Below are 19,402 nucleotides of genomic sequence, written 5' to 3'. Positions count from 1 at the left end.
GCCCCTCTCTGTAACCACCAGCTACAGCAGCATTAGAAAACGGGAACCGAAGTTGTTTTAATATCTAGTCGGGAGGAGTTGACACAAAATAACGGGGCAGTGAAGTAGCCTCTAGGGGCAGGCCAGGATGGCAGCGAGGCGGAAGTGGCTTGCCGCCATGACGGGCAGCGAGGCGGAAGTGGGGGCGGAGCCGCTCTGCCACGACGAGCACCGAGGCGGAAGCGGCTGGCTGCCCTGCCGGGCAGCGAGGCGGAAGTGGGGGCCGAGCTGCCCCGCCATGACGGGCAACGAGGCGGAAGACCGTGCGCCGCGTGACGGGAAGGGGCAGCCCGCGGCTGCGCGCGGCCCCGTGTGCGACGTGGAGCGGCGCTCGGTGCGCAGGCGCGCGGCCGCCGTCGTCCCCTGCGCGCCAGCCGAGGCCGCAGGCCGGGCGCTGCGGGCCCCCTGCCCCCCTCGACGGCCGCCCGGCGGCGGGGAGCGGCGCCTGAGGGCGGCCCGCTCCGCCGCCCCGCTCTGCCCGGCGGCGATGAGCTGGTTCAACGCCTCGCAGCTGTCCAGCTTCGCCAAGCAGGCGCTGTCGCAGGCGCAGAAGTCCATCGACAGGGTGCTGGACATCCAGGCCGAGGAGGGGCCCTGGGCCGACGCCGTCATCCCCGACTACGGCGACGGTAGGCGCGGGCGCGGCCCTGCCCTCCCCTTCCTCCTCCCGCCCTCTGTGGGTGGTGGGTGGGGGGGAGCATCGCCCCTCCGAGCGGCCACGTTTGCCCTGGCAAAACTGTCTAGTTAAATAAATAACAAGCGATGCTCTTTCCGCAGTGTGGGTTGTTAAGGGTTTCTTCCGGGCACGAAGAGCAGGATAAAAGCTGAAAGTCGGGTCCGCCTGAGCTCTGAAGCTTCCGCTTTTTGTGGCGTTGAATTTGTAACCTGAAAGGAGCCCATAGAGGGGGAAGGCGTCGTGGCTCGCTTGTGAGACAGCGTCTCCTTTCTGTGCCTGGTGTGTTAACATAAAATTTGAGAGAGCGATTCAGCCTATGTGGCTCTTTTGGAATGAACAAGCAAAAAGAAGCCCCCATATAATAGAAGTTTTCCTATTAATAATACCTTTAAGACAAAAACGAACAAAGAAAAGGCTGAGAAACGAAGTCATCTGTAATCAGTGTCCGTAGTGGCAATAGAACTTTATACGTTAGCAAAAGGAGGATGATTTTAGGTGTACTCACAGCAGAGACTCCTGAAAATCAAAACCTGAAACAACGGGAAGTGTTTTCTAGGTTGGTTACTTAGCAAAGCTTGGGCTCAGTTTTGTAGATCTTCATTCCTTTGTGGCAGCAAGGGGTCTTTGGTCACTTACGTAGTCCAGCAGTTTGAATTACAGGAATTGTGTACAGAAAAATACGTAGGGCTTAGTTTATTAGCATTTTAAAATTGTCCAAACCAGTTCTAAGTTTCAACTGCATCTGAGCATTGGTGGAGTTTGTAAGGAAAGTGGCAAAGACCAGGCTACATTTGTTTTTCAGGGAAAATGTATTTGTTTTAAAGGGAGCTAAAATATTTTCTGAGTTTTACACTTTTCTCAGTGAGCTTTTTCTAAGCTATTGAATCATGGAGAAGGTCATAATAAATCGGATGTTCACAGTACTTATTATCTGATTTTCAGATTTTGAAGCTGATAGGTATTCACAGTTTCTTAGAGTGGTAGTTTACTTTAAATATTATAACTCGAGTTTTTGTGCTTACATATTCATATGAACAGCCAGATCCTTATTGCATAAAAAAGTTTATTTTTAAGTAGCCTGAAATAGTTATGTTATCTAGATTATATTTGTAGGTGCAAAATCAATTTGGCAGTTATTTTTGGATACCAGACTGGTTTATCTTTCTTACTCTGCAGTTACAATGTTTGGGTTGTGGTCGAAATTTGATGCTGTAATTCTTCTTATCCTTGCCGTTGACAAATCTTGGAAAATTTGCAGGAAATATAACAGTAACTAACTGTTAATATAGGTTTAGGTCAGCTTCAGAACTTCTCAGTTCAGTGATTTTCCAGAGGAATAATGACACTAACGTCTTAATTTTGCTGCTGCAAACCAGGCATGGCAGCAATAAAAACGTGGATTGTCAGTTTTCATGCTGTTGTTATTTGAGGAAAAGCATTAACAGTACTAGAGCTATTTCTTTCATGGTTTAGGGAAAATGATACTGCAGTTGGCATTTGGAAGATTATCAGCAATTGTAAGGGCCAGAACCCGTGGTATAGTCCATATTTTGCAAATATTTAAAGATTTTTTTTTTCCCCTGTATTCAGTAATTGTGTGTAAATTATTTTTCTGTACAGTACTGGCTGATAACTTTTAAGCCTTTCCTCCCTTTCTAATATTTATAGTTTTCTACTTCTAAACTTCATTTTTTCAGATTGTTTTGACTAGCCTCCTATCTCTACAGGAAGCAGGACTCCACATTCCTTCTCCCTGTTCCCTTCACAAAGGAAATGTGTTTCCTTTTTGTGTAGGCTTGTCAGAATTGGCTTTCAAAATGCTGCATTGTCTCATTTCACCTTCCTGGAAACTTCTGTCCATCTTCTTTCTGAAATAATCAGTCTTGGAATTTCTGGTGTAACTTGTGTATGTTTTTTTCTAAGCTTTGTAAGGAAATAGTTTCAAAATTGATGCTGTTTGTGATTATGATGGTATTTACTTAAGTTATATGGTATTGAACACATTTCTTCTGAACTGTTGCATCTAAAAAGGTAAATATTGAAAGTAACACATTTTACACGTTCTTGGCATGTCTGTCTCTCTCTCGTTTCAGGAACGAATTCTCTTATAAGCGGAGGATGGGATACATCTTCCTGGGGTTTAAATTCAAATACAGAACCACAGACTCAGCCGATATCTCCAACAGCAATCACCAAACCAGTAAGGAGAACAGTAGTAGATGAATCCGAAAACTTCTTCAGTGCCTTTCTCTCTCCAACTGATGTTCAAAATATACAGAAAAATCCAGTGGTGTCCAAACCTCCAGCCAAATCCCAGCGACCCAAAGAGGAGGTGAAAAGCACTTTAAAGGAATCTCTGCACACCAGTCAGCTGGAAGTACCAGTGACAGCAGAGGCAGAAGTGAAAGATTCCTCTGCAGCTGACCTAGTGGACTTGAAAAACCTTGATATTCCCAAGGAGAAATTAGAAGAGAATTCTGTGCTTAAATCTAATGCCAAGCATGAAGCAAGCACAAATGAAGTTATTGATAAAAAGGTGTCTGCTCTAAATTTGAAAGTACCTGAAGAGGCTGTTAATGAAAAATCCAATGTTGGAAGGGATGGAGCAGGAGGTGCGCTAGATAGCACTTCACAATCTCTTAATACAGGTACAAAAGACATGGGTTTGGAAACTAAGGAGCAAAAAACTGAGGACAGGCAAAGCAATACACCTTCACCTCCAATTAGCACTTTTTCCTCAGGGACATCCACAACTAGCGATATTGAAGTTTTGGACCATGAAAGTGTAATAAGTGAGAGCTCAGCAAGTTCAAGACAAGAAGCTGCGGACTCGAAATCCAGTCTCCACCTAATGCAGACGTCATTTCAGCTTTTATCTACATCTGCCTGTGCAGACTATAATCGTTTAGATGACTTTCAAAAACTGACTGAAAGCTGCGGCTCCTCTGATGCTTTTGAAAGAATTGATTCATTTAGCGTACAATCTTTAGATAGCAGAAGTGTAAGTGAAATAAATTCAGATGATGAGTTGTCAGGCAGGGCTTGTGCTTCAGCATCTGTCACTGCCATTCCTTCTGCACCAAAGACAGAAATGGTTGATCCTGTAGAAAGTAAATGTGAAGAATTGAATGACACTCCTGTTTTACATGCTGAGGAAGCTGAGATGGAAGAGAGTGGGAGAAGTGCAACCCCTGTTAATTCCGAGCAGCCAGATGTTTTGGTTGCTGCTGTGCAAGCTGATGAAGAACAGGTTGTGAAAGAGGAGACTGTGCTGCAGCAGGATGCTGTTGAAAATCTGCTCGAAGAAGACTCTGAAAAGCAAGAGCTTAAAAAGGTAACTGTAAAACATGTTATGCAAAAACACCCTCTAGTTATGAATGAAACACCTCTCATCTCTTTAGGTATTAGCTTCACTTCTTTTGAATGAATTCATGCTGAATTAACTTACTTTGTAAAATAAACAAACAAATAATGTCTTTGGTATTCTGTAGTTGAAGAATACTTGAGTCCTGGTGAAATCATTTTGAGTTTCATGTAGGTACCATTATCAATACTTGTGAATTATGAGTACTGCTGGCAAACATGAAGTCTGGGAAAGAGCTGGATGTATCACTTCAGTTATTTTGATGTAAATTCTTTTTTCTGTGAAAGATGGAAGAGATTCCTTGAAATATTGTTTCTAAATTATGGACCTACAAGCCTTTAGTATTTCAGCAGTAATCAAGATACATATTTTGCAAGCATTTTTTTTCCATAGGCTTACAAGCTGTCAAAGTTTGATTGTATTTTATGTAGTCTTGCAGATATTTTCTCTTTTTGCACATGGTTGCATATACTACAGGCTTAGTAATAGCTAGAATTTTAGGAGTGATATTTGGAAATAAGGTTTTTTTTTTTTTTTAAGAAATCATTCTAAAACAGTTATTGTGCTCATTACAGAGGACACATGAAAAATAGTATTAGCTTAAAGCACATAAGTCCTCTTTCCTAGGTAAATTAATATTTGTTATTAGCAGAAAACTTCCTTTGAAAGAGGAGGCGTGCTATGATTTTTAATGAAGAGGGGAAGCATAGTGGTGGATAGTGAATAGATGAAATGAAAACGATGGTTAGTTTAAATAGATGAAATGACCAAAAATGTGTTGAGGGGTAGGATACTCAAATGTATGGAGAGCTAAACTGGAGCTTTGAGGAAATATGTTTTCCTTTTCTTTTTTTTTTTTTTCCTGATTCTGCCAGTGTGTTGCATGAACTACATTTTTCCATCACTTTCCTATCCCCCTTTTTTGTTTTTAAATTTTGAGCTCCTGTGACATGTTCTTCTCTGTTTTCTTGGTTTTTGTCTTGTTCATAATGTGTTTGCATAATACGTGACATAGCTGGGCCCTTAGCTTGGCCCTGCCCTGTAGGCATATTTGCAATAGCGATGCTGCTACTGATAGTAGCAGGGGAAAGCAGTTGTTTATGAGAGTTTATAAAACCTCTAATTTAATTTCTGTTTTAAGGAAAGCATTTATTTTTGTGTAAATTGTACAGAACATCAATGTAAATTCCTTAGGAAACTACATGGTCATGTACTATTATACATTGACTTTTCTAACTTTGGAGTTGTTGATAATAGGCCACAGCAGATTTTGTCTTTCGTTGGCCGTTATTGAGCTACGTGTTTACAGAACGTTTAATGTATGTGTACTTGTATGTTTGCTTTATTTCTGTATACTTAACTTCTCAAAATTTGTTATTAAGAGATGATGTTGACTGATGTGAGCTAAGTGTTCCTGACCATGCCTGAAAATTTGCTTTCCTCTGCTGCTGCTGATCTGCTGCTTTGTGCTAACATGTCACAGAAGAGATCTCTTGCAACGTGAACTATTTTTTGACTCTGTAAAGAGTGCTATGAAGAACCCAGTGGGAGTCTTAATGGTTACTGTTAATTATAGTTTTAAAGGCTATATTTAAAAACTTTATTTATAATTGAATATAGCCATTGATTTTTGTTGAGGAATTTAGCTGAGCCATGTGTGCTTACTTAGTAGGAATTTTTGTTAAAATTCTAGAAAACAGACTCCTTATTTTCAGATACTGCTTAGTTCTAAATTATTATAGCTTCACTGTTTTTTACTTCAAATCCCCATCCACCCCCCTCCAAAAAAAGAGAACTTCAGCTCTAAAATAGTGTTGGGAGGGAATTGAGAGAGGAGAAGGAAAGCCCTCACCTCTTGTGATTTATTTGTCCTGTTGATCTAATCTTTATCTGAAAAATCTAGGTGGTTGATTCATTGACTGAGAAACTGGAGAAGAGGGAAATACAGTTATTAAGTACTAGTAAAGAAAAGGCACGCCTGGAAGAAGCTTATGATAACCTAAAAGAGTAAGTATGAAAATATAAAAAGTATTGGGTGTGACTGTAACTTTAGCGTAACAGAAACAGTAGAAAGTGTGGAAAAGCAAGTACTTTTTATAACTAGAACAAAGGTTGCAAAGGGTGTGCGCTATTTGGTAAAGATAAAAATAAAGGTTGCATGTACCATGATTTTTTTTTAAATGACGTTATTTCTTGGAGCCTAAATCCCTTTTGGGAAGGCTAATGAGAGATTTCGCTCAGTAAGCAGTAGGAATGAGAAACAGAGGTGCAGAGTCAGATTTGTGCATTAATAAAAGATCTTTGTGATATAAGGCAGGAAATGGTCTCTTAAGGGAAACTGTTCTCAGATACAGATGGATGAACTCAATTTACTAAGTAATTTGCTGACAAGAGCAGGTCTTTATATTTTAATTGTAGTAGGCTCTGAAAGCATGGTAGAAGGACTTTTTGTAGGAAAAAAATGAGTTTATGATTTAATTAAGTTGAAAATTAAAAGGAAAAATGAAAGGATGGATTTACCAGCTTATCTATCAAATATTAGGTTTAAAAATTTCCAAATAATGTATGAAGATATTTTTTAATGACTGAATTGATCTTAACTTAAAAATACATGTACTCATTTGCCCTTGATATGATATAGACAGGTTAATTTGAAAGAAGAAAGGCAACACATTTTTGGTAGATTTAGCATTTCATTGTTTTCACAGGTAAATTACTGAATTAATGAAGAGCTTTGTTTCCTACTTTTAATATGGACACGTTTTTTGACTTGTGGTTAAAGCATGTAAAAATATACGCTTATTTTAAAAGCTTTTAAGATGACCTTTTACAAGCTGTTTGAAATGCCAGATAACCACGAAACTGTTCTGAAATGTTAATTTTAAATTAGTGAAATGTTTAGAATGAAAGAAGAGAGCAGTAGCATTTCGTCTCTTAAAGAGGAGTTTGCTCAGCGAATAGCGGATGCTGAAAAGAAGCTCCAGCTTGCATGCAAAGAAAGAGATGCAGCTAAAAAGGTAATCAGATTTTCAGTGGAGTTAATGTTCATTTCAGACAAAGATGAAATTTCTTGAGGGAAATCCATAAAAATTAAGCTAGAAAAAGGCAAGACTGGCAGGTGCTATTTCACGGAATTGGGAACTGGCATAAGCTGATCCTGGCTTCCCAGGCTGCTTGTTATTTCCTTGTGTTGACACGTGTATTCTCGCAGCCACGCCATGAACTGAGTTAGGAAATTATCAAGTTAAAGGTAGTCGGTCTCTTTAAAAAAAAAAAAAAAAAAAAAACAAAAAAAGTAAAAAAAAGAAAAGGAAAGTTTTTCGTCTGATCTCATTTACTGTGTGTCCACATATGTGTTTGTTTTGGCTTGAAGGACAGGAATGGCTGGGGGATGTAGTGAGGTGGCAAAGAATGGAATGGATTGGATGATTCACTGGTAGGAACGTTAAGGGCTGATGTAGGATTTGTTTGGAATGAGCAAAGAACTCTGCAACAGCAAAGTTTGTGGAGTTTAAATTTTTCTCTGATACTAAGAGCAGCCTTTTGGGGGAGGAGGGCAGAGGAAAAGGTGATCAGTATAATTTACTATGCATTGAGCTATATATACATAATTTGTGTGTGTGTTTGTATGAATAAATAGTCCTAAATATTTTGTTCTGTTATTCAGGAAGTAAAGAATGTTAAAGAAGAATTGGCTACTAGACTTAATTGTAATGAAACTGCTGAATTACTGAAAGAAAAAGATGAGCAAATCAAAGGATTAATGGAAGAAGGTGGGAATTAAAGATTTTTAATAGAAAAAGTTTGTAGAATAACTTGAGAAGTGCTACCCTCACATGTGAGCCTTCTTCATGCGGGCAAAAATACATTATTTGAGGCACATTAGAAATGTCTGAACTTCTAAACCATTTAGTTAATAGCAAAGACCATCAGGAAGGATTAGTCAAATATAGATGGCTGGAAGGGTAGTTTCTGCAGCATTTGTTAAAGGTGGTATAAGTTAAAACCAGGATGCGATACAGCTATACATGCACCATTTAGATGAAATTTGACAACAGCGTTATTCAGGGCATTTTTACAGTATCTCCCTTCTTTTTAATTTTGGAAGTAAAATATAGTTACTAAATGAATTGGCATAATATGTTTTTTCTTCTGTTATGGTGAGCTAATAAGTTTCTTCACCTTCAAAGCCTTTCACTGCCTACCCTGTCATAGTGTAAGTTAATGTAGTCAGGTCATTTCAAGGTTAGCTAGATTCAAAACTTAAAACTTGCATGAAAAAATGTAAAAGTACTTTGGTTTACATTTCATTATTATTTTTATGGGACTGGGAAGCAGGGCAGGTATGAGTGGAGACAGTTCATACAGTGATAAGCAGTATGCACTAACTTTATGTGCATTTTCTTCACAGGAGAAAAGCTTTCCAAACAGCAGTTGCACAATTCCAACATTATTAAGAAACTAAGAGCAAAGGAGAAAGAGAGAGAAAATACTAACACAAAACAGAACAAAAAGATTAAGGAATTGGAAGAGGAATTGCAGCATTTAAAACAGGTGAGAAATTGTTTTTGAAAAACTTTTTTAAATTAGCTGCAGGGTAGGATTTTTGGGGAGGTTTTAGACAGTACGACTTCTTTTTGTTGCTTAGAGACTTTTCAAATTCAGATTCTCAGAATCCTGGGATGTGATTTCCGGGTGCATTCTCTCAGAGAGCAATTTCAAAGCAGTTTAGGCTGACTTGTAGGTAACCTTAGACCCAGTGTTGACTGAGCCAGGCTGACCAAATTCAGTTCACTAACTTAAATCAACAAAATCTGTCCCAGGAAATTTTGGGCAGATTTTTTGCTGGGTTAGTAAATTTAGTCAGGATCTTGCAAGGAGCAACACCAGCATGAGGAAGTATGTGAAATGAGGTGGTGAAGAAGCCCCCTGGTCCTCTGGGGAGATGGGGGAGCAAAACCTTTCTCTTTTGGGAAAGTGTTAGATCGGTTTAGTCATTTGTGTACAACTTCATCCTGAAACATCTCCCACAGTTAGCATTGTCCTTGCTCAGATGGCATGGTCTACCCCATGTACTGTGATTAGTTTGACACTCCTTTTTTTGTGCTCTAGGTACTTGATGGCAAGGAAGATCTTGAGAAGCAGCATCGGGACAGCATTAAACAACTGAACAGTGTTGTAGAGCGACAAGAAAAAGATCTTAGTAAACTTCAGGCAGAGGTGGAAGATCTTGAAGAACGGAACAGAAGTGTCCAGGCAGCGCTTGACAGTGCATACAAGTAAGCAGAAATCTGTGTGCCTGTCTTCGAGCATACATTCAGCTTTTGTTTCTTCTCTATTCCTTGTGCAGTGCTTGCAAGATGTTAAAATGATACATGATCAAGAAGTTATTCACAAAGTCATTATTGATATTGTATAAACTATAAGAAGCATTGCATTTTTTTCTCCCCAGGGAACTTGCTGATCTTCATAAAGCTAATGCTACAAAGGACAGTGAGGCGCAAGAAGCAGCGCTAAGTCGGGAAATGAAGGCAAAGGAGGAACTTGGTTTAGCTTTGGAGAAGGCCCAGGATGAGGCACGGCAGCAACAAGAAGCTTTGGCAATTCAGGTGGGTCTTAAATGTGGTGAGTAAAACTTTCTGTTTGAACAGATGAATGTGCTTTAATGGTGTGTCCATCTGCCTCAGTGGATCAAATTCAGTATAAGGTGGAGCTTGTTTTTGTGTAGTTAGCAATACCTAGTGAATTTTTTTTTCCTGTGAATCAGTTCATTCTCTAGTGGTAGATGTGCTAAACATTAAAAATTGCTTTTAGTTAAAAATATCTTTTTAATTTTACTTGTCTAAATAAAATGACTCTGCCACGCTGTATGTTAATCTTATGATGCAGAAGTTGAAAAAATAGATGATACTGTCCAGTGATGGATAAATTAGCACAACTGTGTACGTGCAAAACTGAAGCCTTTAACTTGTAAATGTGTCTGTCCTGTCTAACAGTTTAAAAATGGTATAGGACTGTAGCTGTGAATAGATGGTACTATAATTTTTGGCAAGAGGTAAGTGTTGATCTGTCTTGTTTATTTAGGTAGCAGATCTGAGGCTAGCGCTGCAACGTGCAGAACAGCAGGCAGCAAGAAAAGAAGACTATTTACGTCAGGAAATCAGTGAATTACAACAGGTAGTGTAGCAAATAAACAATACCAACTCATATCTGCAAGGAGAGTGTCTAAAAATTGGTTATAAAATGCTAGCCTGACTTTCGTAGTCTAAAGGATAAGGGTTTTTTTCTACTGGTTACCTTTGGTATATGTCCAATGTGGAAGAACAATAAAAATTTTTAATCTCACATTGAAAACAAAATCAGAATTTTCATGATGCTTTTTAAACTTAATGTTATCCTTCTAGTATGAGACAAAGTATAGCCATTAAGATTGTGATAATCCTTTAAAATTTCTTTGTTTTGGCTGTTCTCTTTAGCTTTTAGTCTTTCTTGATCTTAAGAGTCCAGGGAATAGATTGTTGGTAAAATGCTTCACCTGGTGTCCAGAGGGAAAAGTGAGCTGAGTAATGGAAAATGTTAGAGTACGGAGGGGTTTGTCTGGGGTTGGAAATGAAGAAAATAATACTTGAATGATGTGTAAGGAGGGAAAAAAAACAGGGAAGTCATCTAGGTTAGGGACATTATTCATGTTTTATTTTAATCTTTAGTGGACTGTCAGGTATGAACTGGTAACTTGCAAGGCCAGGATTATTTTTGATTAATCTGGGAAACTTCAGGTATCAGTACTCAGCCATGAGATCAGATACATTTCAGGAGAAAGGGCAATTTAACTTTTTGATCTGTTCTATCATATATCTAAAAATGTTACACTTACATTTTGGGATTTTGTACTTTACTGCTAGTTTGAACACACAGATTTTTAAAATCTGAAGTGAATGGTATATATTTGGCTGAATTCTGTGATAATGTTTTGATCCATCGTATGATTTTAAATTTTAATTATATTTCATTTGTGATTTCAGAGACTTCAAGAAGCAGAGAGTCGGAACCAAGAACTGAGTCAAAGTGTTACATCTGCTACACGGCCACTTCTCCGGCAGATAGAAAATTTGCAAGCCACACTGGGAGCACAGACCTCCTCATGGGAAAAATTGGAAAAGAACCTTTCTGACAGACTTGGTAAGGGGTTTTGTTTTGTTTTTTAATCTCTTACTGAACTGTGAGACTCTTGATTTAAGATGTGAGATGGTGGTAGGTAGATTAAGAGCTTGTTATTTGCCCAAAGTGTAGAGCTGGGGGTCAAGAGAAATGAGCCCAAAATGCTTTCATGTAAGGGAAACCATTGTACTTTGGGTATTCTGCCAAGGTTCTTGAACAGGTAATTCACTGATTCTCTTTAAAACACAAAGCAGAACTTAAGATTGTGTGGTGGAGATGTTAAGGCTTATGTGTCCTTACAGCATCTAAAAGAAGGATGGACACTGAGATGCTGATAATAAACGAGCGTTTTCAGTTGTCGAGCTTGTTGTTTAGGTTCCATGTTGTAGAGGTTGAGATGTAATCGTTTACTTGTATAGGCAATGAGACATTGGTTGATATAGCAGCAATCTGTTATTTTAAATGAATAAAACGTTAATAAAAAGGTGGAGCCAAAGAAGATAGTTTTTCTCTGGAGGTTCTGTGTTATATATCACGTTCTAAGAGTATAAAGTCTCCTCATTCTGCATTGCATCGTACCTCTAACTGTATGGTGCAAAATACTTAATTTCCTTTGCAACAGAAAATAGAACCTTTTTTTCCAAAAAGAAAAAATGAATTGCATCCAACACAGCTGACAAAAATGGCCTGAATTTCATTTTGATGTGTGAATAATTGATCCAAGTTGGAGATGTCTGGTCAAAAAGTTAAATTTTGTCTTTTTCTTTATTTGATTTTAGGTGAATCTCAAGCCCTTCTGGCAGCAGCTTCTGAGAGAGAACGGGCTGCTACAGAAGAACTTCTTTCTAATAAAGTTCAGATGTCTTCTACTGAATCTCAGAATAGTCTTTTAAGGCAAGAGAATGCTCGTCTTCAGGCTCAACTAGAAGCAGAGAGAACCAAACTGAAGAAAATGGAAAATGAAAACAGTAGGTGAGTTGGGTTCTTGGTTAACAGTGTTTCTTTAGAATTGTAATGAAATGGACTATGCCATCTCACATAAACAGCTTCAGCAGATCTCTGGCTTCAGGTGGGAAGAATTGACTTTTGGAGTGTTGATACTATTATACAAAATGTTGACAACTATTGATACAGCTGCCCAACTTCTTAACAAAACTTTGTTTCATACTCAAGATTGTCTGAAGCGTGTTAGTTTCGTATCATTTTCACGTATTGCAGGTCTGTTTATTTTAAAAGTACATGAACCTAAAATAAATGCAAGATACTTGCTGACTTTCTCTAACTCTTTCTTTCCTCAATATAGATACGAGGTTGAACTAGAAGGTCTCAAAGATGAGTATGCAAAAACCCTTGAAGATGCAAAGAAAGAAAAGGTATTGTCTGTTTCAGCTTTAAGCTATGTTATCATTGCAGTCTGAGCTGGCAGGGAGTTAACAAACTGTATTTGTGTTTGCAGATGCTGTTAGCTACTCAGTTAGAAATGGAGAAAATGAAAGTTGAACAGGAAAGAAAGAAGGCAATTTTTGTGCAAGAAGCAGCAAAGGAGAAGGTACCAAAACCTGACATTTCTGTTTAATCTTATCGGGGCTATCATGATTCTAGTAGGTACCTAGAACCTGACACTTGCAAGCAACCAAACAGACTTGGAACAATACAGTAAATACCTGTGTAACCTAGGTGTTAGGGATTTGGCTTTTTCTTTACTATGACTACTTTTCATTTCCAGTGAAATCGGTGCTTGTGTGAAAATCTCTGAAATGAGTCTTGAGTAATATTCTTTCTATTTAACCTGTGAAGAGTTAAAGTATGGATAATGATTGTTTTAGTATCCTGATTTGTGAATGCTCTGGGCCTCTGTTTTTTCTCTGAAGCTACTGGTCATCTTTGCTCAGAGTACTAGCACTGCCTCCCTTGAATTGCTATTTTGAGTTTCATGACTGTGTGTGTAACATATGACATGCTTTTCAACTGAAGTCACAAAACAGCCTTCAATAGTCAGTAACTTTGTAACTGCTAATTAGCAGTTGATATTCAAGTGTAAAAGAGGTCAGTCTGTTTGGAAAATGTACCAGTAAAATGTGAGAAATTTTGAAGTTGAATTCATAACTCCAAAGGTTTTCATTAATATGCCTTCAGAAAAGAGGCATCCTTCCGTTAGAATGTCCTTCCTAACACGCAGGCATACAAAACTGTGCGTGCATCTCCTTTGGCTATTGAAAGAGGATTTCTTTTGATGTAGTTTGCAACTTTTGTATCTTTGTTTCCTAAAAAAATCTACCTAGTTGAATGTAGGCTAGCCTAGGGTATTAGTAGCATGAGTAGTTCTTTGTTGTTTGAACTTGTTTGAACTTGCATATGATTTAAGGGGAAAAAATGGTATTTGTAAGATTATGTTCTGTACTTGGTATAGTGAAGGACATTGTCTTTTCCTTCACCATCTGCAGTAAACCTTTTTCTTTACCTCTCTAACTGGTGATATTTTTCTTGAAGGATCGGAAGTCATTTACAGTTGAAACTGTTTCAAGTACTCCAAGTATATCACGCTCTAGTTCCATAAGCGGAGTTGACATGGCAGGTCTTCAGACATCTTTCCTCTCTCAGGTATGTATTTTCAGCTTTTTTGATAGACTATTTTATTTTTCTCTCTTTTCAAGAAGCTTTATTCAGTTAGCAAACGAAACCCTTTCAAGAGCATATTGGTCTTAGACTAGTTAATTCCTGTGCAGAGACTTCCAAAACTTACAACATGTCTATGATTATGGAGCATTTGTGAAAGATAGCATGAACCTACAATTTTTACTGCATAGTAATGCAGTATATACATATATAAGTGCTAAATTCATATGACTAATTTCAGCTAGCAGAATGAAATAATACTGATAGGTCAGAGGGAGCCAAATCAGCTTGATTTATTTTTACTAGCAGTCCTGATTTAGGTCACACCCCTGCTCACTAGGCAATGCCATTGACTGTTGTGGTCTGTGCAAAGCCTTTTGCTTCTGCTGCTTTCCTATAGATAGGCTTATCAGTGTCCAAGCTAAGTATTAGTTGTATATATGACATGAGCACTTGCTAGTAAGGAGTTGTCTCAGATTGTACCTATTCATCTCAAGCTTTTGTTTTAGAAACAAACTTTAAGCCTTGAAATATTTGCCTAGTAACAGTCTAACTTTAAATAAAATAAAACTTTCAGAGAGGGAAGGTTCCAAAGTGTACGGTTTTGGGGTTTTTTTGGTGTTTTTTTTTTTTTTCCTAAAGGTTCTCTAACTTTTTGTTCATAGGATGATGCTCATGATCACTCGTTTGGACCAATATCTACTAGTGGGAGCAATCTTTATGATGCTATAAGGATGGGAGCAGGTTCAAGTATAATTGAAAACCTTCAATCACAGTTAAAGCTAAGAGAAGGAGAGATTTCACATCTACAGGTACTGTAGTCACTCAGATTTAACTGAATGCAGCACTTGTAAGTGGAATGATTAATTCAATTGTTTTTTCTTTATTTCTTTTTTTATTTTATTCTAAAAGCTCGGTCCCTGTTCCTCACAGCACTGTGCATTCACTCTTCCCCTTCCATGACAGTTCTATTAATCAAGATAGCTGCTGGAGCTGTGTGTGGGGAAGGGCAAATTTAACTTGCCCATCTGAAAAACACTGATCAAAATTGAGAAGAAAGTGGATGCTGTCTCATAGTCTGGTCTATGAAAAATCTTTAAGTACTGTATCAAAATATGTTGATCCTTAGGTTACAAATGTGGTAAATTCTTTCCTACTCCTAATTATTAAATGTGTTTACCTTAGCTGGAAATTGGAAACCTTGAAAAAACGCGATCAATAATGGCAGAAGAACTTGTTAAGTTAACAAATCAAAATGATGAACTTGAAGAGAAAGTGAAGGAAATACCAAAATTACGTGCACAATTAAAGGTAAGTGTATTTGTATCATAAATCTGATGTAAAATGGACATGTTTAATTAATATCATCACCCCATCAATTTAGGATTATATTGAAATGTGTCCCTAATCATAAATGACCAAACATCCTGTTTTTTTAATAAGTATACACATAATAGAATATGATAATGCCTACTCCATGACTAGGTAGTCACTTCAAAATACAGAAATTTGTGCTATACATAGGATTGCACACTAAATCAAGGAGAATGCATTTTTGTGTTTGTTTCATTTAATTTAAAACAGTGGTCTGGAAGGCTTGTCTCTTTAGTAAAGTGGATGTCTTGGTAAACATCATGGATTTATAAGAGCTCACGGAAGTTGAGTGAGTGCGCAATCGCAATACGGGTAATAGGACAAATATATTTTAATCCTCTGAATGCCTAAGTTACAAATGAAATACTGTAAATACTTTTGGAAATTATCATTGTTCTATAGATATGTAATGTTAAACTTCCAAGTGAAACATTTCACAAACTGCATTTCTTCTTGTGATAAGACAGTGCAATTTGCTAACACGTTTCTTAATGGCTGTAGCAGTTGGATTTCAAGGCACTTCAATAAGTCATCTGAAGCCAGCACTAGTTTAGTCAAGGATCTTTGCTTTTGGACTCTCTTCCTCTTATAGCTAGAGCATAAATCTAGCCATATTCAGAGAGTCAAAGCATAAAGTGTTTTTAGAATTTGTGTGTTTTCTTATGGAATAGTTATACTTTGATAAAAAAAAATGCTGTACTTATTTTCCTTAGTGATATAATACACTGTCCCAGCCACACCATTTTTTAAATTGAAAACAACAGTCAAGTAACAAACTGCATGTTGTTGCAGGATTTGGATCAAAGATACAATACAATTCTTCAGATGTATGGAGAGAAAGCAGAGGAGGCTGAAGAACTCCGACTAGATCTTGAAGATGTGAAAAACATGTACAAGACTCAGATAGATGAACTTTTAAAACAAAGACAAAATTAACTCCTGCTGGAACTCTCACATTATTATATGATAAATTGTAAAGATAGTTGTTTATGTAAATGCTGAATTTAAATATCTTGTAAAGATAATAATTGTATTATAGAAAATGTGACTATATTATAGAGTTCATATGTTGACAAAAATCAATGCTTTAACAGTGTCTTGTACTGTCTGCAGTTAAATTATTTGTGCAATATTTAAAATGTTTTTTTTAAATCATCCCTTTATTTAAGTTTTTACTAAACAGTGGACCATTTTTCTTGTAAACAGTAGCACGGATGTTTGAATGTTACTTCATGAGATGGCACTGGAAGGCATGAGTTTTACAAAGCAGCCCTTGATTCATAAACTCTTTATTCATGAAAACGACACTAGAAGTCTTTTTTTAAATGTTCTGAATATGGGTTTTTCTAAAATCTCATCAAATAGTTTTCAATAACAGAAAATAGCAGTAGCTTTCTATCTGAAGCCTAGTTAGTAGATATTTTTATGAAGAGAAAATCTCAGATTTGTACTTTCAAGTTCTGAACATGTTAGGATGATAATTCTCTATTCTTACACAAACTTGGATTAGTATAATGACTGTTTTACACCAAGTCCTCCAAAGCAGTGTGTGAGACTCGGAGCTGAAACTTTATAGTTACTGCTTCATCTTGTATACAGCTCATGCTGTGTCTCATGAGTTGTCTAGAAACAGCAGGTCTGCTTTTAACTCTAAATGCGTTTAACTTATAACACCAGAAATCTGAACTATTCAGTGTTTGTTCTAGGATTGGATGCTGATTTTTAACAGTAGCTAAAATAGTAGTTGAAAAGAATGCAGAAAAACACATTTTTTTTAAATTAAATAATTCCTGCTGCTCTCATGTAATCATTTCTTGTATATAAAGAACAAGATTTAGACTTCTGGAAAAACTGTACTGTGACTTAATATAGTTCTCAAGCTGGTCTCCAGTGGCTGCTAAGTATTTCTCATGCCATTCCGAAAGTAAGGTATTGGTCAAATAGCATCCACATAGCTTGACATTTAGCTACATTTTGGGTCATGTCAGAGGAAACTTTTGAATTGGACCCTTGGGAATGCTGAGAATCGGAGGAAGCAGCTTGCTTCTTCCTCTCAGCATTCCAGACAGCAAATATTTCACTACATCACAGGATTTTACCAGTGGTAGACATTCGTGTGAAATACTCTGCAGTTGAAATTCTTTGCTTATCATACCGTTGTCTCTGCTGAGAGAGGTTTCTTTTGCATCTGTGTGCATTGTAGTTTGTGTTAGAGAACTCTGTTCCTGCCTGTGCGTTCAGTGGACTGAAAGAGACGACGAATGTGAATGCTGAGAAACTGCTTCTGGAGAAAAGCTTAAGTAATACAATGTTTCTGCATATGTGAGGGATTTATTTCTGCTTGCGAGAATGGATAGTGTCTGGAGTTTCATAGGCAAGGGTACGTCTGTGGAAAAGCCTAGTTAGTTCAGTTTGAGATTCAGACATATTTTGAGTATTTCAGTAAAGCAATAGAGTAAGAACACTAAAAATAGTCTTAATTTCCAGGCTGTAATAGAAATTTTAACTGCTTTAATAAAATAGAGGCTTTTTTTTTTTTCCTGGGGAGGTGGGAAAGAATCTTATCATCTTAATTTCATTTTGGAAACCAGGGTGAAACCATTTTTTTTCCTTCTCAAAGACTAAAAATTAACACTTTACTTTCATTTTGAAGTTTGCTTGGTTGCCTGAAGTTTAAAACACACCCACGCACTCACAGTAAAGTAAGTTCCACTTGTTGGAACATATTGATTTGCTCTGTATTAAATCAGTCAAAATTACCACATGCAGCTGTTAGAAATTCAGTCATTTTTAATAAATGAACTTTTTAGGAAGGTTAAATTTTAGGGTGCCAATTAGGAATTTAATCCAGCAGTTTTCTATTGCAGTGAATCAATAAATTGCTGTTCTTCACCATTTTTTTTTGTTTTGTGTTTGGGAATTTTTTGTTGTTTCATGTTTTTGTTTTTGTTGTTGTTTTGTTGAGAGAAAAATGGAAGACTTTTCCCAAAAAAATTAAGGATTTAACTTTTATTTAAATGTATTGCTGCCAATGGTTTCTGAAGGTAATGTTTCATGTGTAAAGTGTGAGTAGATACTTTTTTAGGACTGATACAGGTGCAGTTTTGGATTTCTGCGAATACTTAGACTATCTTTGGTTTTCAGGAAGAGGTTAGGTAAATTAGAAACTTTAACATGCAGTCAGCATTAACTGTTTTATATCTAAAAGCACTTGCCAGATATATTAGATTTTTAAATTCTAAAGAAGTAGATGTAAATATATAAATTGACTTGACTATTTTTGGATTCTTTATTCCGTTTCAGTGCAGCCTTTTTACTAGCGCATCAGAATCAAGTGGCTTACTGCATCTTAATCATCAAAGCCTTAGAAAACAAAGTAGCTGTTGGAAAGTAGCCTTGACTTCTAAGTATTCTCCATTTTGATTATCTTTGATTATAATTCTGGTATGCTTGTTTTGAAGAAACATTAACATGTGCCAGGACACCTTAAGTTCTTTGCTATTACTGAAATTGCCCAGAAAAGTAACATGTGCAAAAGGAAAGGATTTAAGTCAGAAAAGTGATGCCCACTTCCATTTAGATTTATTATTTTAAAATACTCCTTGTTCAAGCAACTAATTTATACCTCATTTTCACTGCATATGCAAATAGGAAGAAATTAAATTTAAAGGCTAACTTAAAGTATGCTGCTCAAATGGGGCTTATTCCCTAGTCTAGGGAAGATAGTGGAAAGGCTGCCCCTATTAATGTTGATGGGTTTTGGATGAGGTTGCGTGCTCACTTCTTTGGGCATTAAGTTGCCTCCTTTATGAGCAAAGGGGCAAATGTTCAAAATCCTGTATATCTGCACATGAAAGTTTCTAGTAATCTTTTTGTCCTGTTAGGCAGGTTTGTTACAATTTGTGTAAGTATGTTTTGCTAAGGGCTCTAATGATCTTGAATGTGAAACAAAACGGATTGTTGCACGGTGAAGACGGAACCCTGGGTTTCTAGTTGTAAAATGTGTATAAACTGTATAAAACATGGGTCAGGGTGAAATAAAATTTTATGCTAAGAGTGTGCTCTGATTTTCTTTAACACAGAGATAATTTGAGGGTTTTTTTTTGTGAGGATGTATGAACCTAGCAGTATGAAAGAAAAACATTGCTAAGGTTGGGAAGGGCCGTGGGACGTAT

At 37.3% G+C, this 19,402-nt stretch overlaps 1 protein-coding gene across 1 annotated transcript; it reads left to right on the top strand.

Annotated features, from left to right (window-relative positions):
• The first annotated feature begins 262 nt into the window (after positions 1–262).
• Positions 263–19,283, top strand: TMF1 (TATA element modulatory factor 1). Its single transcript, XM_026110184.2, has 17 exons — positions 263–668; positions 2,809–4,049; positions 5,983–6,086; positions 6,970–7,096; positions 7,747–7,852; positions 8,491–8,633; positions 9,192–9,358; positions 9,532–9,688; positions 10,164–10,256; positions 11,102–11,258; positions 12,017–12,209; positions 12,541–12,610; positions 12,694–12,786; positions 13,728–13,838; positions 14,519–14,665; positions 15,039–15,164; positions 16,020–19,283. Exons 1-17 carry the CDS (start codon positions 278–280, stop codon positions 16,161–16,163), a joined length of 3,570 nt encoding a protein of 1,189 aa, XP_025965969.2. The 5' UTR covers positions 263–277; the 3' UTR covers positions 16,164–19,283.
• Positions 19,284–19,402: the final 119 nt, after the last annotated feature.

Source organism: Dromaius novaehollandiae, chromosome 12 (assembly GCF_036370855.1).
Source record: "Dromaius novaehollandiae isolate bDroNov1 chromosome 12, bDroNov1.hap1, whole genome shotgun sequence".
Taxonomy (NCBI): Eukaryota; Metazoa; Chordata; class Aves; order Casuariiformes; family Dromaiidae; genus Dromaius; species Dromaius novaehollandiae.
Note: the sequence above shows the minus strand (reverse complement) of the source record. Positions and strands in the feature narration are given on the sequence as shown.